Raw genomic sequence first — 24,777 nt, forward strand, 5'->3', positions numbered from 1 at the left:
TCCAACCGATATTCAACACAGCATCAGTACATTAATGTATGTTTTGGAATTAATATAACATACAGGACTAAATGCATATGTCTACAGTGCATTCGGGAATTCAGACCCCTTCACTTTTTCCACATTTGTTACCTTACAGCCTTATTCTAAAACTGGCTGGGGCACTCAAATTCAGAGAAATTCAGAGACTTGCCCCGAAGCCACTCCTGCGTTGTCTTAGCTGTGTGCTTACTGTAGGGTTGTTGTCCTGTAGGAAAGTGAACCTGAGCGCTCTGTAGAAGGTTTTCATCAAGGATCTCTCTGTACTTTGCTCCGTTCATCTTTCCCTCGATCGTGACTAGTCTCCCAGTCCCTGCTGCTGAAAAATATCCCACCACAATGCTTCACCGTAGGGATGGTGTCAGGTTTCCTCCAGATGTGAAGCTCGGCATTCAGGCTAAAGAGTTTCATCTTGAATTCATCAGACCAGAGAATTTTGTTTCTCATGGTCTGAGAGTCCTTTAGGTGTCTTTTGGCAAACTCCAAACGGGCTGTCATGTGCCTTTTACTGAGGAGTGGTTCCGTCTGACCACTCTACCATAAAGGCCTGATTGGTGGAGTGCTGTAGAGATGGGTGTCCATCTGCAAGGTTTTCCCATCTCCACAGAGGAGCTCTGCAGCTCTGTCAGAGTGACCATCGGGTTCTTGGTCAACTCCCTGACCAAGGCCCTTCTCTCCCAATGGCTCAGTTTGGCCTGTCGGCCAGCTCTAGGAGGAGTCTTGGTGGTTCCAAATATCTTCCATTTAACAATGATGGAGGCCACTGTGTTCTTGGGGACCTTCAATGCTGCAGAAATGTTTTGGTACCCTTCCCCAGATCTGTGCCTCAACACAATCCGGTCTCTGAGCTCTACGGAAAATTCCATCGACCTAATGGCTTGGTTTCTGCTCTGACATGCACTGTTAGCCGTGGGACCTTGTATAGACAGGTGTGTGCCTTTCCAAATCATGTCCAATCAATTAAATTTGACCACAGTTGGAGACAAATAAAGTTGTAGAAACATCTCAAGGATGATCAATGGAAACAGGATATACCTGAGCTCAATTTTTTCGAGTCTCATAGCAAAGGGTCTGAACACTTATCTAAGTAAGGTATTTCTGTTGTTTTTTAAAAACTGTTTTTAATTTGTCATTATGGGGCATTGTGTGTAGATTGATGAGGGATTTGTTTTATTTAATAAATGTTAGAATAACCAGACACGTTGCTTGCACAAGCGTTGCAAAATAAATGTAGAAATACATGTTATTCAATTATTGCCCCCAGACTGCTCATGTGCGCCAAAGAGCGTCTGTGTTGCCAATGGCTAAAATAGAAGTCTTCAACAGTAGCAACCAGTAAAGATCTCCTTCCATGGCTCAGTGGTTTCGTGCCAAACTTTTGCATATTTGGGCTGTATACTATGTGTTTTGGAATCACATCAGTGGCTTTTCCCTTGGCTCTTCTGGCTGACCCCTATGGCTTGTAGAGGCCCTTGGCTCTTCTGACTGGACCCTCTGGCGGGTAGAGGCCCTTGGCTCTTCTGACTGGACCCTCTGGCGGGTAGAGGCCCTTGGCTCTTCATTATCAACAATGGAGGGGAGTGGGGGAGGTTGTGGATGGGGGGTGGGTGGGTGGTCATCATCACTGATAACGTTATTCCTGTCAAGATCTGTTTGCATAGGTGCAGCATATGCATTCAACAGCCTGGCTGGCAAATGGCCTGTCCATAGTCCATATCTGACCTATCGCTATCACAATCCCTCAGGACAGCATCTTTCTCATTTTGAGGGATAACTGCAATGTTGCACGCCTTGTCTTGGCGGTCACCTAGATCCAACATATCCAGTACATGACTCAAAGTGAAACTAAAAGAAAGAACAGAGTTGGTTTCGTAGAACAAGAACTATGTATGTGTATAACTATGTGTATATCTAGATGCACTGTGTTATCCCGCCAGTCACTATTGTTGCCGTCAACATGTTTACTCATTCTATAACCACACTGAACAAAGTTGAGTAATTGAAAATGCATATATCAAAACTAGACACCTTAAAGATGATGTGTACCAAAAATCGTTGTCCTAACTTTATTTTAACACACTTTACTTTTAACATATTTTCCACCCCACATTAGCTGAGACAGATGACTAATTGCCTTTTATTGTTGGGACAATAAAAGTGGCCATTGATGAAAATTAAGCATCATTTGAATGATTCAACGATATTGCAATGTTCTGAAATGCGGGCTTTTATTTTGAAGGTTTCTCATTACGATATAAATATGACGTTGTTTTTGGTGCTGCTGGCAGCATACTAGTAAAATCACGGAACTGACGGATTTCCAGGCGACTCAAAGCAAGTCACTAGGTATGAAACGTTATTCAGTCTCTGTATATAGATTCCTTACGCATGATGTTAATATTTCTTTATCATATTACTTTTCGGGATAAAGTTGCAATGAGAAAATGTCTGCTATTGTGATAATGTTCAGTGTTTGCAAGTCTAGGCCTATGTTTAACAACTTCTTAATGGAAAAGTAATTGTAACATTGCAACAACAAAGTTGTATGTTTTGTTGGGGTGCATTGAAAACGGATCCCTGTATTGCCAAAAATGGATTGGTTTTCGTTATTGGCTGACATAGCCTGCGTGTGTTGTCCTGTGTTGAATGTCTAACTACACTTGCTGCCTGGCTGTCTGTCTGATTACAGCCTACAGTAAATGACAGCCTACAGTGACTTTGCAATGTAACAGCTAGGACACGGAATTGCTTTAGAACCGACGTGGGACACTGACCCGTGTTGGGGAAGCTACTCTGAAAATACTGTTTACCAAGCAATTACTTCACACTGGAAGAAGGTAAGCTACTCTAAATCTACCTTTAAGAATAATACTGTTAACTTAAGTTACTTTGAAAAAGTAGTTCACTACATCGTGTAATATAGCCTATTAACTATTAAACACACAAACAATGATTCAAGTGAGAAATAGGCCAGTCTGAAGCTGAAAAAGAAAGGAAACGATTGCCTAATTCACCAATACTTTGTTTTATTACATTTTGAGTAAAGGGGGAAGGAGTTTCGTTTTTTGGCTAAACGTACCCATTTGAAACGGCCTATTTCTCAGGCCCAGAAACTAGAATATGCATATAATTGTCAGATTAGGATAGAAACCACTCTAAAGTTTCCAAAACGGTCAAAATATTGTTTGTGAGTGTAACAGAACTGATATTACAGGTGAAAACCTGAGGAAAATCCACCAAGGAAGTGCTGTTTTTCCTGAAAGCTCTCTGTTCCATTGGATGCCTTGCCTCCATTTAAAGGGATATCAACCAGATTCCTTTTCCTATGGCTTCCTCAAGGTGTCAACAGTCTTTAAACATAGTTTCAGGCTTTTATTTTGAAAAAATGAGCGCGAAAGATCACTTCGTGTCAGTGGATTTCTGGGTGTTGGCAGAGTTTTGCTTGCGCAAAAGAGTGGGGCAGCCATTCTCTCCCTCTCCTATTGAAAAAGCTACAGTCCCGGTCGATATATTATTGATTATATATATATTTTTAAACCTGAGAATTGAATACTGAGGATTGCTTCTTGACACACTAGTCGCTTAACCTGGAAGCCAGCCGCACCAATGTGTCGGAGGATACACGTCCAGCTGGCGACCGAAGTCAGCTTGCAGGTGTCCGGTCCGCCACAAAGAATCGCTAGAGCACGATGGGACAAAACCAGTTCTAACCATTTTTCTTTGCATTATTCAAATTGGATTAAATAAAATAATAAAAAAATCTCACTCATCATACACACAATACCCATAATGACAAAGTGAAAACATGTTTTTAGACATTTTTGCAAATTTATTGAAAATGAAAAACAGAAACATCTCATTTACATACGTTTTCACACCCCTGAGTCAATACATGTTGGAATCACTGTTGGCAGGAATTTCAGCTGTGAGTCTTTCTGTATACATTTCTAAGACCTTTGCACACCTGGATTGTACAATATTTGCCCATTATTCTTTTCAAAATTCTTCAATCTCTGTCATATTGGTTGTTGATCATTGCTCGACAACCATTTTCAAGTCTTGTTATAGTTTTAACTTAAATCTTCTTGAAAATCTAACTCGGCCACTCGGGAACATTCACTGTCTTCTTGGTAAGCAACTCCAGTGTAGATTTGGCCTTGTGTTTTAGGTTATTGTTCTGCTGAAAGGTGAATTCATCTCCCAGTGTCTGACGGAAAGCAGACTGAACTGAGTTTTCCTGTAGGATTAAGCCTGTGCTTAGCTCTATTCCATTTCATTTTTATCCTGAAAAACTCCCCATCTCTTAACGATAACAAGCATACCCATAACATGATGCAGCCACCACTATGCTTGGACTAGATTATGAATGACTCTTGGCGTAATGCATTGCTTGACTGCCGTGAGGATGATAATTAGCCTGACGACACACAAAATGATTCCGCTGCTCTGTTATTCGCTACATACTTCTCATTGTGGAGAAGAAACTAATGTCCGTGGGCGTTGGCCAGAGCAAGGAGTATGTGTAGCCAGGCAAGATGATAAGCACAGTCGTTCGCAAACTGCTTCCCCAAAGCGATTTGTTCTCGAGTACTAGTTTGTTGCGCAGAGGCTGTGTAATATAAGTTTTGGTTCTACAAAGATGTATCCATAACGTTCAATAATCAATGAATTGCAGTCATTTTTGCACCATGCGATCAATTATGATTTCTAAACATGTCTTTTTTTATCTCTGTGCTCTTGATCTATTTTCCTGCGCGCATATGACAGAAAGTTGGTGGTCGGAGCACGTCTCTGGAGACAGAGGAGCGTGCATTAATCCTGCTGAAGGACTCATTGCGGCCAGCACTAGCAGGTCAAAATAACGACTAAAATGAACGAGTCACTAGCAGGTAAAAAGCCTTGTTAAAAAAGAAAGAATCAATTGCGAACTTCACACCTCTTCCGTCTTCCAGCTGATGGCAAAACTCAAGTGGAACAGCATTATTTCTGCTTTGTGCACAAATTAATGTTGTTACTCCGATGAAGAGAGAGTGAAATATTCCTCGATATTGAAAAAGACCCCTGCCACTAATAATAACAACGCAAGCCTATCGATACACTTTCCTACTCATTCATTACAGCTGCAGTGCTGGCTGTAGCGCAAGTGGAAGTAGAAAGAGGTTGCATTTTGTTGCTCATAAGTGTTGAATAAAAAGTGTTGACAGTGCTGAGTAGGAAGTAAAACATGAACTCGCTCACAAAAACAGCAGCTCTTTGCTGTATTCCTTGAAAGTCTCTCTAGTCAAGGTTTTGAAATCTCACAATATCAACTTTGCTGTACCTTTCTTTTACACCTGCTACGTTACTGCAGACACTGTAATCTGAGCCATCCGATTGGCCAGCAGTAGGCCTGTAGTGCACTTGAGTTGCTTTCTGGACCCTCCGTGGGGGAAAATGGGAACACTTGGCCTGTTGATTCGGCTGCACCTACCGCCAGCACCCCCTAAAAACAACAACATTAAAAAAACTGCAAAAATAAATAAAACCAAATGCAAGGCGGCCTCATGTTTTTATTTTTTTTACAGAAATGTTTGCCGATTGACTAGGAATGTCTTTGAGATCAACCAGTCGATCGCGATTGACCAGTTAGTGACCACTGATATGTAGCCAATAATTCTTTACTCCATTGTTTGTAAACAACAACTTTTACAGACAGAAACCATGGCAGGTAGCTGTGTTGGGGAGAGCGACGGCCTGACATTCTGGGTGGCTCAACAAAAGGACTACGATGACGTCATGTCCATTTCTGTTCAAATCTATGGAGGGAATGACTACCTGCCTCATCGATATGCCGATTGGATGACTGAGCCTGACAGAGTGGTTATACTGGGACGCAGAGATGGCAAATTGGTCCGTGTAGTGCTCTCTCTCTCTCTCAACTTCTATCCATCCCTATTTATTCCTTCCGTATCTCTCCATCCATCCCTCCCTCTCTCCCTTTCTACCATCCATCCCTCCCTCCCTCTGCCTCCTCCATCCATCCCTAAATCCATCGTCATCCCTCCCCTCTCCCCCAGGTGGCACTGGTGTCTGGTCTAATCGTTGACGAGGGGTGTACAGTGGTGGTGGAGGGGTTGAGGGTGTGTCCCAGCGAGAGGGGTCGCGGCGTGGCTGGGGTTATCCAGAGGTTCGCAGATCTTTTTTTATGATTTATTTGGTTATAGATTAGTTTTTTGACACACAACAAAAAAGAAAATTAAATCGTAAATTAAAGACGAATGTACGGAATGTATACATATACAGATTTGCTGACCAGTACATCCAGCAACTGTACCCCAGCGTCAGGACCAAGAGACAAACCAAGATTGACGAGCCTTCAGCTGGGCCCACACAGACATTATCCAAATTCACAGAGCTAGGGAGACGGGTGAGTTATAATTCATACTATACTAATATATACTATACTACTGTATACTTTACTATACTACTGTATAATTTACTTTACTGTACAAACCTTCAACTTTTTTAATGAGTGGTGTAGAAAACTGTTTTGAAGGGTATTGTTTACCGTAACCCTCAACCACAACCCAAACCCTCAACCACAACCCAACACAGGGACCCAACCCAATACACCCCAAGACCTCTGAGGTGGTGACTATGGAGAAAGGGGTAAAGGTGGAGAAAGTTGTGATGACCGGACAAAACAAAGGGAAAACCAATCCTGACCGTTTCCCTTCTGAACCCTCCCCAATACTAACCTCTCCACCTACCTTCTACCCACCCCATTCAGTCTGCTTCCCAGAGCCCATTGTGAGACTCTCCCGCTTACCTTCACCAAGACAATCCACCACAACATCCCCAGCCTGAGATAAACCTGACACGGAACCCAAACCGGATGAGCGCGTGCGCCATTGTGCATACATTTATTTTGTCCCCCTACACCAAACACGATCACAACACGCAGGTTAAAATATTTTTAAAAACGAAAAGCATGAATCATTCATGGCAATTTAGCTAGTTAGCTTGCACTTGCTAGCTAATTTATCCTATTTAGCTAGCTTGCTGTTGCTAGCTAATTTGTCCTGGTATATAAACATAATTTTACCTGAAATGCACAAGGTCCTCAACTCCGACAATTAATCCACACATAAAACGGTCAATCGAATCGTTTCTAGTCATCTCTCCTCCTTCCAGGCTTTTCATCTTTTGAATTTATATGGTGATTGGCATCTACACTTTCATAGTATTACCACGACGACCGGCAACTCAGTTCGTCTTTCAATCACCCACGTGGGTATAACAAATGACGAGATGGCACGTGGGTCCCTGCTTCTATAAACCAATGAGGAGATGGGAGAGGCAGGACTTGCAGCGCGATCTGCGTCAGAAATAAAGGACTTCTATTTTAGCCCTTGGCAACGCAGACACTCGTTAACGTTTGGGTGCAATAATTGAATAACATAGATTTATACATTTATTTAGAAAAAGTATTTTGGTGTAGTCAGGGTATAAGACTTACTCATAAGTGTTTATATCGTGTTTTTCTTGAACAGAAGGTAGTTTCACAATCTCTAACATGATATGCGTAGCCTGTAGGTACCCAACACTCCTTGTGTAAAAGTGCATACATTCATGTTACGGCAAATTGTCCGTTATAGTTATTTTATTTTTTACATCGGAGGATCAGAAAACTTTACATTATGTTTCAAGTTATAACAACACGTTATGAGTCCTTCAGTTTAATACAGTGTTTATAAAACGTTTTTACATGTAATTTGCGCTATTGGCGCCATTTTCTCTTTCTGACAAAGATTAGGAATAAAAAGTCCCTTAGCACTCAAAATCCTGATTGGTCGTTTATCCAGTAACACGTGCAGATCATAAGATGTTCTGCTGACTTGCCAATGGCATCTGTTTTCTATCTCCTGACCTCCTCAGGGCCATTCAGAGTCGTAAAGGGAGATCCGTTTATTGGCCTTGTGATAGGTTGAAAGGGGGCGCTGTCAATAACAGAACTGTTGTTAACAGAACTCGTGGGCCCTCGTTACAAAAGGGTTACATAGTTTAATAAAACAACAAAAATACTTGAATTCAGCCACAGAACAGATTGCATGATCCCCCCCCCCCCCCCCCAAACCCAGTGGTCACCAACCTTTTTTGAGTCGAGATCAAATCGAGTCAAGATTTTTTTTAAAACATTTTTAACATTAACCTAGTAAAAACAGTTCTGTAGAAATAACGTTTGCAGTAGGCAGTAGGCCTAATACAATATTGTTGTTCTCAGACCATATTATATTTCAAAACTCGAGTTTTGATAACAAAATAGATCCGTTTGTGTAACACTTGCGAGGCACAGCTGGGCAATTTTACTGGACTGGTGATACCTGCATCTGATGGTCATGTTGCTTTCAAGATAACTGGGAACTTGGTTAGAGTTTACGAGTTGTATAACCGTTCAAAACTATTTTTCCCAGTCTAATCCAGTTCCTAGTTCTCTTGAATGCACTGAAGTCGGAAGTCAAAGATTTCAGGCACTGAAGTCGGAAGTCAAAGATTTCAGACTTCCGAGTTCCCAGTTTTTCTTTTTAACACTGCGTTAGTATCAGCGGAGGGAGGGAGAGAGCAGCAGAGGGGTCCACCTCTCACGGTCTCTACTCTCTCCTTCCTTTCCTCCGGTGAGACTGACCAGAGAGAGAGGACAGTCTTCCACCTGATGGTGAAACTCGAGTCGCACACGACGGGCTGCTAATAATAATAAAAACGCAGGGCGATCGATACACTTGGCTACTCATTCACTGCAGCTGCAACGCAAGTGGACGTAGGAAGAAGCACGTTTTATGTTTTGTAGTAGTGTTGAATAAAAACTTACCGCCCCATGTTCCCCCACCCTCTCCAGACCAGACTGATTTACCGCCCCATGTTCCCCCACCCTCTCCAGACCAGACTGATTTACCGCCCCATGTTCCCCACCCTCTCCAGACCAGACTGATTTACCGCCCCATGTTCCCCACCCTCTCCAGACCAGACTGATTTACCGCCCCATGTTCCCCACCCTCTCCAGACCAGACTGATTTACCGCCCCATGTTCCCCCACCCTCTCCAGACCAAACTGATTTACCACCCCATGTTCCCCCACCCTCTCCAGACCAGACTGATTTACCGCCCCATGTTCCCCCACCCTCTCCAGACCAGACTGATTTACCGCCCCATGTTCCCCCACCCTCTCCAGACCAGACTGATTTACCGCCCCATGTTCCCCCACCCTCTCCAGACCAGACTGATTTACCGCCCCATGTTCCCCCACCCTCTCCAGACCAGACTGATTTACCGCCCCATGTTCCCCCACCCTCTCCAGACCAGACTGATTTACCGCCCCATGTTCCCCCACCCTCTCCAGACCAGACTGATTTACTGCCCCATGTTCCCCCACCCTCTCCAGACTGAATTTCCATATACACATGCAGACCGAGGAGGAAGTTGCAATAGGCCAGTGCAACCCAAGTTTTGATATCGGCACAAACAGAAACCATCTTAAACCTAATCCTATAGCTTCATGTCCACATACTGGTTCAACCCTAATGTTAGCAATTTATGTTATTCTTGAATAACACAAACTCCAAAGCAAATCAGGGGGAGACAAATGGGTTCATTCAGTGAGGACAAATCAAGGTGTTATGCTGGGAGGTAGATGTTCAGATGTTCAGTCTCCCCTGTCCTCAGATTTTCCCCACCGAACAAAGGAACAAGATGCCATTTATAACCCCCATCCTAGCCTGGGGTTGACCAATCAGAAGTCCTTGCAGGACAACTGAGCCAATAACCAAATAACAAGTTTCCTGCCCCCGGCTCAATGCACAGAATGTAGCTGTCAAGACTGACATCCCACAGATCCTAAACAGATGTTGAACTGAAAACCAACTCCTTTTGATCATTAATCCTAGTCCTCTCGTCCTCTGCATTGTGTATTTATCTAGAAAATATTCTTATACTAACATTAACCACAAATTCCTTTTTTAATTTTTACTTCTGTGTCAAAGCCTTTTGAAAGGCAAATGTGCAGACAGTCTGTCTGCATGTCCTATTTCTTCCTAGAAACCAGCCCAAATGTCAGTATCTCATACCTGGAAACACAGTGGTTAAAAGTCTGTCTCAGCGTGTGGCTGTGTGGTGCTCTATACAACTGCCTTTCAAAGAACACCTGACTAAAGGAAGAAACAGCATGTGTCTTTGTCCTAAATGGCACCCTATCCCCTATATAATGCACTACTTTTGACCAAGGCCCATAGGGCTCCAGTGCACTACAGCGCGAATAGGGGGCCATTTGGGATGCAAGCCTGTGTCATGGGTACTGGTGTGGTGAATACAATATGAAACAGTGCTGTGTACTAATGGAAACACTTAGACTGGTTTATTGCAGCAGTAGTCCCATTGAGGACTGCGGACCGCATGGAGACAAGTTATATCTAATCTAACTGAGTCAAAGAGTGCGTCCCAAATGGAACCTGTTCCATATAGTGCTGCACTTTTGACCTCAGCCCTATGGGCCAATAAAGTTGAATGGATGATTTATTCATTGAGTTTCTGAGGGAGCTTGTTAGGGATAGGCTGTGCTTGTATTGCTAAGAGACTTGCGCGCGCACACACAGATACACAGATGCACACACACAAACTATTGCTGCACCTTTCACAAGAGGACGAACACCACAATGGACTCGTAACTAAGGTCTCAAACCACCCGTTTTTCTTCTTTTTACATGTACCTCCGCTTCATCCCCCTCATATATACGTTTGCTGTCACTGTTTCACCCACTCGTTTTCTCTCTTAATTTCTCTCTCCCACTCCCTCATTATTTCCCTCCCTCCCCCCCTCTCTCTACCCCATCCCCTCTCAATCTCTCTCCGTCTCTCTCTCTCTCTCTCTAGGCTGGACTCTCAATCATCGGGGAGGCCGACAGTTTCGAGGGTTTCATCTCACACCTGAGGAACAAACTACATTCCACCACAGGAAGTGAGCCAGGTGTGTCCGTCCCTCAAATGTTTCTGATAGAGGATGAGCAACACCTGAAGAACATCCTCCTTGATCCTGAACTCCCCTCCAGGGTTGAACTTCCTGGTGGTGCCATTATCCAAGACTGGCAGGCCTTACAACCAATCGAAGGCAACCTTGAGATCTTAGCAAGGCGAAACCTCACCTGGTTGGCCGACAAGCCGGAAAGACCTGCCTTCCTCAGCTTTTACACGCCACCTTATCCAATCCCGTACAAGGGAGGATCGCTGAGATTCAATATCGATATGTTTGGAACTGATCTAGTTTCAGCAAAGAGGGCACTTGCCTGCCATTTCGAGAAAGTGAGGGAGAGGAGAGAGATGAAGGGGAGGGTGATGGTTCATGTGTATCTGAATAAGTCACTATGGGAGGGGATGAGGGAGTTCTGTGAGGGATACACAGGGGTAACGAGGTGGAGAGAGTACTGGGAACAACTGTTTCTGGAGAGAGGGATGTGAGGAGATGGGGAGAGCAAAAGAGAGGCCAGTGAGAGTGCGCAAATTAGACTTAGAGAAGGGTTTTCCACATTATCTTTTGCTTTTATTATTTGAATCAGCTGTATAGTGCTAGGGGAAAAACTAAACATACCCCCCTGGGGGAGGGTTAACCATGTAATCAATATACATTATATATCATACAGTATCTAACATACTTTTTATATTGATTTGATTGATTGGAACAAAGCCAGCCAGAAGTTAATATGAAGAAATGTTTTCTTATTAAATCATTATACATTTTTGTAAAGACAAGTCTATCAAATCACTGATTCATCATGACTATGAAATGCCAATCAGTATCAATAAGAATAAATGAATAGAATGTCGCTGATCATTCTCTCTCTCTCATTACTGTATCCATTTATAACTGAAGCAGGTGGAGCTAAAAAGGGGGGGGGGAAATGACAGAGCTAATTGTCTGCATCATTTCCAATCCTGTGTGTGTGTGTGTGCGCTGCATGGAAAACATGAATGAAAGCACCATGAATCCCGGTTGCTGATACAGTATGTCTGTTATTCAGTACTTTAGGTGAAGGGTGATTCATATCGTTGAACTCAATGAACTGAATGAGGACTGACGCTGTCGTGCTACTGTACAGTAGCTCTCGCAAAACATGGTTACTGACTCACTCCATCTCACAGAGAAAAGAGCTGGGTATTGGGGCTCCAGTAAACTCAATGACCTTTCTCTGTAAGACGAATGAATACATGCTTCCTGACTCTTCATTAACTTATAGTACAATTGTATCCAGTGGCTTTAGTTTATGATGCATCATCAGCCAGTAACTGTTCCAGTAACTGTAGCATATCAACGTGTGAAATCATAATTGACGTCACACCAGACCAGACAAGTATTTTGCTACAACCACAAGCGTTTCGCTCCGCTCGCAATAACGTTTGATTTGATTTGAGATGTACTGTACAGTACCTGTATATCTTAATGGCAGTTGATATCTGAAGTGTATATATCGTAGTTAAAAGGAAGGTCCTTGGTTGGAGGACAGAGCTTTCAGCTTTTAGGTGTCTTGGGAAAGGTCAATGTGCAGGAAAGATCCTTGCTGTTCCATTCTACCCTGGTCTCCCCCTCTTCCAACGACTCCCCTCTGGCAAAATTGTTCAGGTCAATCACGACTAAACCCCCAGCTCTTTTGTTGTTGCTGACGTTGAGGGAGAGGGAGAGAGTACAAGAGGGGACTGAGGACGCACCATTGGGGGGCCCCCGTGTTGAGAATCAGTGTCGAGGAGGTAACGTTGCCAGCCTTTACCGCCTGGGGGCAGCCCATCAGGAAGTCCAAGACCTAAGTTCAGGGCCGTGAGCTTTGCAGTGAGCTTCAAGGACACTGGTATTGAAGGCCGAGCTGTAGTCGATGAACAGCATCCTCACATATGCATTCCTTTTGTCCAGGTGGGTGAGGGCAGTGTGCAGAGTGGATCTGTCAGCGTGGTCGGTGAATTGGAGAGGTGGAAGGAGGTGATATTGCCTTTTTTATTTTATTTATTGAATATTCGAAACATGCAATATACTTGCGGTGAAGCCGCTCAACAACTACATCATACCAGTCATCTAACAACTACATCATACCAGTCATCTAACAACTACATCATACCAGTCATCCAACAACTACATCATACCAGTCATCCAACAACTACATCATACCAGTCATCCAACAACTACATCATACCAGTCATCTAACAACTACATCATACCAGTCATCCAACAACTACATCATACCAGTCATCCAACAACTACATCATACCAGTCATCCAACAACTACATCATACCAGTCATCCAACAACTACATCATACCAGTCATCCAACAACTACATCATACCAGTCATCCAACAACTACATCATACCAGTCATCCAACAACTACATCATACCAGTCATCCAACAACTACATCATACCAGTCATCCAACAACTACATCATACCAGTCATCCAACAACTACATCATACCAGTCATCCAACAACTACATCATACCAGTCATCCAACAACTACATCATACCAGTCATCCAACAACTACATCATACCAGTCATCCAACAACTACATCATACCAGTCATCCAACAACTACATCATACCAGTCACCCAACAACTACATCATACCAGTCACCCAACAACTACATCATACCAGTCATCCAACAACTACATCATACCAGTCATCCAACAACTACATCATACCAGTCATCCAACAACTACATCATACCAGTCATCCAACAACTACATCATACCAGTCATCCAACAACTACATCATACCAGTCATCCAACAACTACATCATACCAGTCATCCAACAACTACATCATACCAGTCATCCAACAACTACATCATACCAGTCATCCAACAACTACATCATACCAGTCACCCAACAACTACATCATACCAGTCACCCAACAACTACATCATACCAGTCATCCAACAACTACATCATACCAGTCACCCAACAACTACATCATACCAGTCACCCAACAACTACATTTACATTTACATTTAAGTCATTTAGCAGACGCTCTTATCCAGAGCATACCAGTCACCTAACAACTACATCATACCAGTCATCCAACAACTACATCATACCAGTCATCCAACAACTACATCATACCAGTCATCCAACAACTACATCATACCAGTCATCCAACAACTACATCATACCAGTCACCCAACAACTACATCATACCAGTCATCCAACAACTACATCATACCAGTCATCCAACAACTACATCATACCAGTCATCCAACAACTACATCATACCAGTCATCCAACAACTACATCATACCAGTCATCCAACAACTACATCATACCAGTCATCCAACAACTACATCATACCAGTCACCCAACAACTACATCATACCAGTCATCCAACAACTACATCATACCAGTCATCCAACAACTACATCATACCAGTCATCCAACAACTACATCATACCAGTCATCCAACAGACTCCCATTCAGAGCGACACACAGAAGCATCCAGGGTCAATGCCCTGCTCAAGGGCACGTTGACCGATCTACCATCAGGCCAAAAAACATGAGCCCGAACCCTCCAAGATCCCCCCACAGTTCCCCAATAGCTGTCCCTCAACCATTCGAGACCCCTCCCACAGCCCCCACCCCAGAATAAAAATAAAAAATACAATTAATTCCATTCCCCACCCCCAAGAATCCCCCATTGCACCAACAACCAAAAGAATGAACTAAAAGAGAAAAAAGGAAAAGACAGAACAAAATAACAACGCAAGAAAATATAATAAAACCAAATAATACATTTAAAACAAAGGACATCAAGGACAACTAAAATCATAACAGCAATGCCATGTGTGCATGTCTGGCACTATTACATGTATGTGTGTGTTCTTGTAAGCGTTTATTTTAAAGAGAGTGTGTGTATATGCATGTGTACAAACACCTGCACGGCGTCACCCTCAGGCAAACCGGCATTAGCTGTAAAAACACTGCCCCTCAGTGTCATTCAAATGTACTTTTTATTATGTTTAATTTTTACTTTAAAAAAACTTCTTTAAAAACAATCTCCCACACAGCAACTCCACTACCATTTGTCTCCAATTCCGCCTACCAAGGTGATATGGTCTTTGATGAGCCCCTCGAATCACTTCATGATGACGGAGGTGAGTGCTGCGGGACGCTTGTCGGTTTAGTTATTTCCACTTCTTGGGCACAGGGATGACAGTGAACAGCGGCCTGAGCTAGAGAGTTGACACGTTTGAACGACTTACATAAGTACACAGCCCTCGTTTTCCCTTCAGGGGCTCTCGGGCAGCTCAGAGTCGTCGTTGTCCCTCGAAGCGTGAGGAGAAAGTGTTAAGCTCGTCCGGTAGGGCGGCATAGATGTCCGCGCCGTGGCTGACTTTCTTTTTGCAATCCGTGTCTAAACCGCCAAATTGCTCCTCTACTTTGTTGCTGTACTGGTGTTTCGCCGTCTTTATCGATCCGCGTAATTGTACTGTTTAACCACACTATTTGTCCCCGGTCACCTTGCCGTGTTTGTAAGTAGCATCTCTCCTTCAGTTTCCCGACAAGGCTGCCATCAATCCACATTTTTTGATTAGGGTTTTGAAAGACACTATCAGTATCACATCATTTATTCTGATTGGTCGGACCAACGGTGTACAGACCTGAACCCCCCGGGGACTTCCCTCTTGAGTCTTTGTTTGTTAGACGGGGATCAGCAAATTGTCATCCTGGTCATCCTTTTACTGAAAGGCGGATGGGAGACAGCCTTGTACCCCATGTCTAAAAGGCGCTGCGGCAGTGGTCAAGCGTAGAATTTCCACAAGTAGGAAACCTGCATTGCTTAACAGGGGCTCGGAGCGAGGCGACCATCTTATGTATGATGTACACACACATATTTATTGTCTGTCTGTGTATTCTGTTTATTGGGGCAGCACCATTTCACAGAGTCAAATTCTTGTACATTCAGATGTATTTGGCGAATTTAGGTGATCCTAACCATTTTCTTCCCTCCACCCATCTGTTTTTATGAATGGACTGCAGTCCCCACCTCTAGTGGGCAGCAGAGTCAGTCAATAAAGCTGTCAGAGTGGTATTGGTGTGTGTGTGTGTGTGTGTGTGTGTGTGTGTGTGTGTGTGTGTGTGTGTGTGTGTGTGATGCGTGCGTGCATGTGTGTGTATGCATGCGCACGTGTGTGTGTGAGTGTTTTCGTGTGTGGGTGTGGGTGTCCTCTAGTGGGCAGCAGAGAGTCAGACAGTAATTTGTCAGGGCGGTATTGGTGTGGTGATGTTGCAGTGTAGTGAGTCATAGAAATAATAGCTGGTGGGGAGAGATAATTTAAGCTGCCAGAATGGATGGATGGAGGTAGGGTGGACAGGACAGGGCGGAGGTGAGGAAGGTAGGGAGGGAGGTATAGTGAAGTAATGAAAGAGAAAGGGAATAGTTTAAGATGGAGAGTGAGAGTGAAAGTAAGATGGGGTGGGGGGGAGTGAGGAAGGTAGGGAGGGAGGTATAGTGGAGTAATGAAAGAGAAAGGAATAGTTTAAGATGGAGAGTGAGAGTGAAAGTAAGTGAGCAGAAGCAGGTTCTTCAGATTCATTCTTCTCGCCTTTCAGAGGGTTTATGGTGTAGCGTGTGCATGTAAAGGGGTAGCGGGAGGTGGGCTGATTTTTTTCTCTCTCTCTCTCTCTCGTTTCTTTCTCAACTCTTCATCTCTTCCTTTCTTTCGCTGTCTCCCCCTCTCTCTCGCTATCTCTCGCTCTCTTTTATTCTCAATTCTTCAACTCTTTCTCTCCATCTCCCTTTCTTTCTCTTCATCAACTCTCTGTCTTCTCTCCAATCTTCATTTATTCTCCCCTTATTCTCTCTGCTATAATTTTACATTGGTTTCCCACTTGACCCGGCAGTTTGAGAATGACGCATCCCTTAGATGGAGAGAGAAAGTGAGAGAGGAGGGGGGGATGGGGAGAGAAGCGAGAGAGAGAGAGAGAGAGGGAGAGTTGGAGAGAGAGAGAGTCAGAGAGCGGGGGAGAGAAAGAGGGGGAGAGAGAGACAGGTCCTCAGCTAATCATGATACTTAGGATTGCGATGAATGTAATGACACACTTCCGTTGCTGCTCACACACTAACACACACATCACTCTCTGTGGCAAATTATCATCAATTTGGACGGCGAGGAAGCTCAAACACGCCTACTTTCACTCTCATATGATCGTCTCCTTATCTATCTTCTATCTCACACACACACACACACACACACACACACATTATCTTCTAGCTCCCATCCTCTCTCTGTGTCAACTCGCCCCAAAAACAGTTTAAAGTTTCTGGTGCACTAAAGTGGCTCTATGATGACTCGGAGTCTGTGTCCCAAATTCCATAGTGCACTACTTTTGATCATAAGGGTCCATCAGGCTCTGGTCAAAAGTAGTGCACGGTGAAGGAAAAAGGGCACCATTTGGGATGCAGACGAAATGTATCACTTGTGTGCGTCATAGAAGATGAAAGGTGGAGGGCGATGAGAGGAGAAAAAAGAAGGGAAAAAAGGAGAGACAGGTTAGAGGAGAGATTTAAGGAGAGTAGGTATGGAGGGTGAGCAAGGTGAAATGTGCGTCACAGGAAGGGAGAGATGGATGGAGAAGAAGAAGATGGAGAGAAAGCAGAGAGAAGGGTGAGGAGATTTGGGGTGAGGAGGGGTGATTGAGGGAAGAGTGGTCAAATTAAGGAGAGGAGAAAATGATAGAGAAAAGCGAGGGAGATTGAGAGAGAGAATGGTGAAAATGAAGAGGAGAAAGATGAGATTGAGGTGATAGAGGAGAGATGGAGAGGACAGCAGGGGAGGACAAACAGGTCAACACTTCCATTCAGAATCTACAGAACCAAGGTTATAGGACGGGAAAAAGAGTTTACCTTCAAATGTAACTCAGTTCACTTCACGTTTTTGTTTGGAAGGGAACAGCTGTGAGGTGGGGACACTTTCCCTTACACCCTTTCCCTGTGTAGACCAGGCCCTCTTCCCAACGCACAGTCAGTCAGAAGCCTAAAGTACCTGTTCTTGTTCTGTTGAGAGGTTAGACAGATGCTTCAACTGTGATTGTATAGATTTCCTATTAAATGTATTCTTTGCATTGATTCTGTATTCTATATCTCTATTTTCTTATTCTCTCGCTGCTCTCGCTGCATTCGCATTCATTATTTTCCCTCTGACTTTTAAAGCCCTACAACGGGCTATTGTAGCTAGAGATCGACCGATTAATGGGGCGATTAATTATGACCGATTTCAAGTTTTCATAACGATCGATCGGTAATCAACACGGCCGAATACATTGCATTCCACGAGGAAACTGCGTGGCAGGCTGACCACCTGTTACACGAGTGCAGCAAGGAGCCAAGGTAAGTTGCTAGCTAGCATTAAACTTATCTTATAAAAAACAATCAATCTTCATATAATCACTAGTTAACTACACATGGTTGATATTACTAGGTTAACTAGCTGGTCCTGTGATGCCTGGTCCTGTGGTGCCTGTTAATTTATCATCGAATCACAGCCTGCTTCAACTTCGCCAAACGGGGGATGATTTAACAAAAGCGCATTCACGAAAAAAGCACAATCGTTGCACGAATGTACCTAACCATAAACATCAATGCCTTTCTTAAAATCAATACACAGACGTATATTTTTTTAAACCTGCATATTTAGTTAAAAGAAATTCGTGTTAGCAGGCAATATTAAACTAGGGAAATTGTGTCACTTCTCTTGCGTTCATTGCACGCAGAGTCAGGGTATATGCAACAGTTTGGGCCGCCTGGCTTGTTGCAAACTAATTTGCCAGAATTTTACAGAATTCTGACATAACATTGAAGGTTGTGCAATGTAACAACAATATTTAGACTTAGGGTTGCTGCCGTTCGATAAAATACGTAACGGTTCCATATTTCACTGAAAGAATAAACGCTTTGTTTTCGAAATGATAGTTTCCGGATTTTACCATATTAATGACCAACAACTCATATTTCTGTGTTTATTATATTATAATTAAGTCTATGATTTGATAGAGCAGTCTGACTGAGCGGTGGTAGGCAGCAGCAGGCTTGTAAGCATTAATTCACAAGCATTAGTTTACTGAGTTTGACGGCAGCTCTTTGCAATGCTTGCTTCACAGCGCGGTTTATGACTTCAAGCCTATCAACTCCTGAGATTAGGCTGGCAATACTAAAGTGCCTATTAGAACATCCAATAGTCAAAGGTGAAATACAAATGGTATAGAGAGAAATAGTAGACGTGTCATAATTTCTATAATAACTACAACCTAAAACTTTTTAACTGGGAATATTGAACCACCAGCTTTCATATGTTCTCATGTTCTGAGCAAGGAACTTAAACGTTAGCTTTTTTACATAGCACATGTTGCTCTTCTACTTTATTCTCCAACACTGTGTTTTTGAGCATGTTTCATTATTTATTTGAGACTAAAAAGATTTTATTTATGTTTTATAGTAAGTTCAAATACAAGTGTTCATTGTTCATTCAGTATTGTTGTAATTGTCATTATTACAAATATATATATACAGTTGAAGTCGGAAGTTTACATACACTTAGGTTGGAGTCATTAAAACTCGTTTTTCAACCAATCCATAAAATTCTTGTTAACAAACTACAGTTTTGGCAAGTCAGTTAGGACATCTACTTTGTGCATGACACAAGTAATTTTTCCAACAATTATTTACAGATGGATTATTTCACTTATAACTCACTGTATCACAATTCCAGTGGGTCAGACGTTTACATACACTCAGTTGACTGTGCCTTTAAACAGCTTGGAAAATTCCAGAAAATCATGTTATGGCTGTAGAAGCTTCTGATAGGCTAATTGACATAATTTGAGTCAATTGGAGGTATACCTGTGGATGTATTTCAAGGCCTACCTTCAAACTCAGTGCCTCTTTGCTTGACATCATGGGAAAATCAAAAGAAATCGACCTCAGAAAAGACCTCAGAAAAAAATTGTAAACCTCCACAAGTCTGGTTCATCCTTGGGAGCAATTTCCAAACGCCTGAAGGTACCACGTTCATCTGTACAAACAATAGTACGCAAGTATAAACACAATGGGACCACGCAGCCGTCATACCGCTCAAGAAGGAGACGCGTTTTGTCTCCTAGACATGATCGTATTTTGGAGCGAGAAGTGCAAATCAATCGCAGAACAACAGCAAAGGACCTTGTGAAGATGCTGGAGGAAACATATACAAAATTATCTATATCCACAGTAAAACGAGTACTATATCGACATAACCTGAAAGGCCGCTCAGCAAGGAAGAAGCCACTGCTTCAAAACCGCCATATAAAAGTCAGACTACGGTTTGCAACTGCACATGGGGACAAAGATTGTACTTTTTGGAGAAATGCCCTCTGGTCTGATGAAACAAAAATAGAACTGTTTGGCCATAATGACCATCGTTATGTTTGGAGGGAAAGGGGGAGGCTTGCAAGCCGAAGAACGCCATCCCAACCGTGAAGCACAGGGGTGGCAGCATCATGTCATGGGGTGCTTTGCTGCAGGAGGGACTGGTGCACTTCACAAAATAGATGGTATCATGAGGAAGTGAAATTATTTGGATATATTGAAGCAACATCTCAAGACATCGTCAGGAAGTTAAAACTTGATCGCAAATGGGTCTTCCAGATGGACAATGACCCCAAAGAATACTTCCAAAGTTGTGGCAAAATGGCTTAAGGACAACAAAGTCAAGGTATTGGAGTGGCCATCACAAAGCCCTGACCTCAATCCTATAGAAAAGTTGTGGGCAGAACCAAAAAAGAGTGCAAGCAACGAGGCCTACAAACCTGACTCGGTTACACCAGCTCTGTCAGGAGGAATGGGCCAAAACTCACCCAACTTATTGTGGGAAGCTTGTGGAAGGCTACCCAAAACATTTGACCCAAGCTAAACAATTTAAAGGCAATGCTACCAAATACTAATTGAGTGTATGTAAACTTCTGACCCACTGTGAAGGTGATGAAAGAAATGAACGTTGAAATAAATCACTCTCTCTACTATTGACATTTCACATTCCTAAAATATAGTGGTGATCCTAACTGACCTAAGAGAGGGAATTCTTACTAGGATTAAATGTCAGGAATTGTGAAAAACTGAGTTTTAATGTATTTGGCTAAGGTGTATGTAAACTTCTGACTTCAACTGTATATGGATGCAAGCAAGGACTGACCATCCATTATATCGAAAGTATAGTTTTAACCATGTTTTGAGGTTAGATAGTGTTTGTTCACATTTACTTTGTTTATAAACATTGAAGTAAAAAAGCGTATATTTTGGGTTCCGATGGGGTAAGACAGTTGAACTAAGCTCACGAGGCATTTATAAGTTATATTCTTCAAGAATCAGGGTACTGTCACGCCCTGACCTTAGAGATCCTTTTTATTCTCTATGTTTGGTCAGATCAGGGTGTGACTCGGGTGGGAAAGTCTATGTTTTCTATTTCTTTGTTTTTTGCAGAGTGTGGTTCCCAATCAGAGGCAGCTGTCTTTCGTTGTCTCTGATTGGGGACCAATCAGAGGGTTTTGTGGGATCTTGCTTTCTGTTTAGTATTTCTGCCTGACAGAACTGTGCTCTTTTGTTTTTGTTCGAGTGTTTAATTTTTTAAATTTTTTATAAAAGGATCATGAACACTTTCCACGCTGCGCTTTGGTCCACTCTTCCTTCTCCCAACGAGAGCCGTTACAGGTACATATCATCAATTTATCATGAAGTCCAGTAATCGATGCAGGAACTGCAGATTGCCCCTTTCAATTGAATTGAATTGTTTCGGAAGAATTCTGAATTGGAACACCGACTGTTTTTCCATATGAAGAGTGCAGACTGATTGAGTAGCCATGGGCAACAGCTGTGCACCCCTGGTCTGGCTCTGTTGCTGCTGTCACATCCACCATCATATTTTCCTTTTCTATTCCCCTTGAAAGAAGTAAATAAACTCTGCATCTTCCTCTCCCTTTCTCTCCCCCAGCTGGTGTGCATGCGTGCGCTTGCTTGCAGACAGGAAAAGAGTTGCTTTCGTGAACACGCTTTCCACTCAGTGGTTTTCAGTCTTATTCAATGGGTTCTAGAGTAAGGAGACAGGTGCAGGGAACTTATCCTACTTCAGTGCAAATCATTATTTTTTTATATAGGCTGCTTAGTTTCCCACACGTAACAAAGGCAGGGTAATGACTCATAGCCGGGAGAGGATTTATGTTTATCTACATTATGTGTATCAAATGGTGATTTTCCCCAACTGGTGTCTATTCAAGTGTTTACTTAAAATAACCAGTCAACACGGGAATACCAGTACAGTGCATTCGGCAAGTATTCAGACCTCTTGACTTTTTCCACATTTTGTTACTGTACAGCCTTATACTAAAATTGATCAATTTTTTTTTTGCCCCCACTCAATCTACACACAGTATCCCATAATGACAAAGTGAAAACAGGTGTTTAGACATTTTTGCAAATGTGATAAAAATGTAAAACAGAGACATACTTTTTTTTACATAAGTATTTAGACCCTTTGCAGTGAGACTCGAAATTGAGCTCAAGTGCATCCTGTTTCCATTGATCATCCTTGAGATGTTTCTACAACTTGATTGAAGTGCACCTGTGGTAAATTCAATTGATTGGACATGATTTGGAAAGGCACATACCTGTCTATATGAGGTCCCAAAGTTGACAGTGCATGTCAGAGCAAAAACCAAGCCATGAGTTTGAAGGAATTTTCCGTAGAGCTCCGAGACAGGATTGTGTTGAGGCACAGATCTGGGGAAGGGTACCAAAAAATGTCTGCAGCATTGAAGCTCCCCAAGAACACAGTGGCCTCCATCATTCTTAAATGGAAGAAGTTAAGAACCACCAAGAAACAAGATTCTCTGGTCTGATGAAAACAAGATTGAACTGCCAAGTGTCATGTCTGGAGGAAACCTGGCACCATCCCTATGGTGACTCATGGATGTGGCAGCATCATGGAGCAAAATACAGAGATCCTTGATGAAAATCTGTTTCAGAGCGCTCAGGACCTCAAACTGGGGCGACGGTTCACCTGCCAACAGGACAACGACCCTAAGCACACAGCCAAGACAACGCAGGAGTGGCATGGGGACAAGTCTCTGAATGTCCCTGAGTGGCCCACCCAGAGCCCTGATTTGAACCCGATCAAACATCTCTAGAGAGACCTGAAAATAGCTGTGCAGCGACGTTCCCCATCCAGCTTGAAAGGATCTGCAGAGAAGAATGGGAGAAACTCCCCAAATATAGGTGTGCCAAGCTTGTAGCATCATTGCTTTGTCATTATGGGGTGTTGTGTATAGATTGATCAGGGGAAAAAACGATTTCATACATTTTAAAATCAGGCTGTAACATAACAAAATGTGGGTCTGAATACTTTCCGAATGCACTATGTAGCCTTAGGGATAGGTGTCCCGCTACCGGGACAACTTACTGGAGGGCGCGCAATTCAAATAAATAATCATAACAATTATGGATATTAAACATTTAGGTACATATAAGTGTGTTATATTGGCTGAAAGCTTCAATTCTTGTTAATCTAACTGCACTGTCCGATTTACAGTAACTATTACAGCGAAAACATGCCATGTGATTGTTTGAGAACAGCCCCCCACATCAAAATATTTTTCCACCGGCACAGGTTTCATACATTCACAAATAACAATTAAATATTCATTTACTTTTTGAAAATCTTCCTCTGATTTGTCATCCAAAGATTCCCAGCTATAACATGTAGTGTAGTTTTGTTAGATAAAATCCTTCTTTTTATCCCAAAAAGTCTATGTAGTCATCGATTTGAGTAATCCACTCCCTAAACTTTCTTTCAACAAATCAAAATACATTTCTATTGACTCCCCAGATACCCTAAAATGTAATCAAACTATAATATTTCTTACGGAAAGATGTATGTTCAATAGTAATCCGATGAACTTCCGGCGCCGACAGAGATGGTAAGAAGAGGGGCGGGGGCGTATGCCTTATGGCGAACGAGACATGGTGTGATGAAAGAAACATACAGGAACTCATCCTTCTGTTCACCTGATTTAGAATTCCTCACAATCAAATGTAGACCGCATTATCTACCAAGAGAATTCTCTTCGATTATAATCACAGCCATATATATCCCCCCCAAGCAGACACATCGATGGCTCTGAACGAACTTTATTTAACCCTTTGTAAACTGGAAACCATTTATCCGGAGGCTGCATTCATTGTAGCTGGGGATTTTAACAAGGCTAATCTGAAAACAAGACTCCCTAAATTTTATCAGCATATCGATTGCGCAACCAGGGGTGGAAAAACCTTGGATCATTGTTACTCTAACTTCCGCGACGCATATAAGGCCCTGCCACGCCCCCTTTTCAGAATAGCTGACCACGACTCCATTTTGTTGATCCCTGCCTACAGACAGAAACTAAAACAAGAGGCTCCCACGCTGAGGTCTGTCCAACGCTGGTCCGACCAAGCTGACTCCACACTCCAAGACTGCTTCCATCACGTGGACTGGGATATGTTTCGTATTGCGTCAGATAACAATATTGACGAATACGCTGATTCGGTGTGCGAGTTCATTAGAACGTGCGTTGAAGATGTTGTTCCCATAGCAACGATTAAAACATTCCCTAACCAGAAACCGTGGATTGATGGCAGCATTCGCGTGAAACTGAAAGCGTGAACCACTGCTTTTAATC

At 42.8% G+C, this 24,777-nt stretch overlaps 1 protein-coding gene across 1 annotated transcript; it reads left to right on the forward strand.

Moving 5' to 3' along the window:
- Positions 1–2,317: 2,317 nt before the first annotated feature.
- On the forward strand, positions 2,318–11,893 carry nat16l (N-acetyltransferase 16, like). Its single transcript, XM_029666437.2, has 6 exons — positions 2,318–2,385; positions 2,729–2,876; positions 5,731–5,928; positions 6,096–6,205; positions 6,322–6,445; positions 10,942–11,893. Exons 3-6 carry the CDS (start codon positions 5,740–5,742, stop codon positions 11,521–11,523), a joined length of 1,005 nt encoding a protein of 334 aa, XP_029522297.1. The 5' UTR covers positions 2,318–2,385; positions 2,729–2,876; positions 5,731–5,739; the 3' UTR covers positions 11,524–11,893.
- Positions 11,894–24,777: the final 12,884 nt, after the last annotated feature.

Source organism: Oncorhynchus nerka, linkage group LG8, assembly GCF_034236695.1.
Source record: "Oncorhynchus nerka isolate Pitt River linkage group LG8, Oner_Uvic_2.0, whole genome shotgun sequence".
In the NCBI taxonomy this organism is placed as follows: domain Eukaryota; kingdom Metazoa; phylum Chordata; class Actinopteri; order Salmoniformes; family Salmonidae; genus Oncorhynchus; species Oncorhynchus nerka.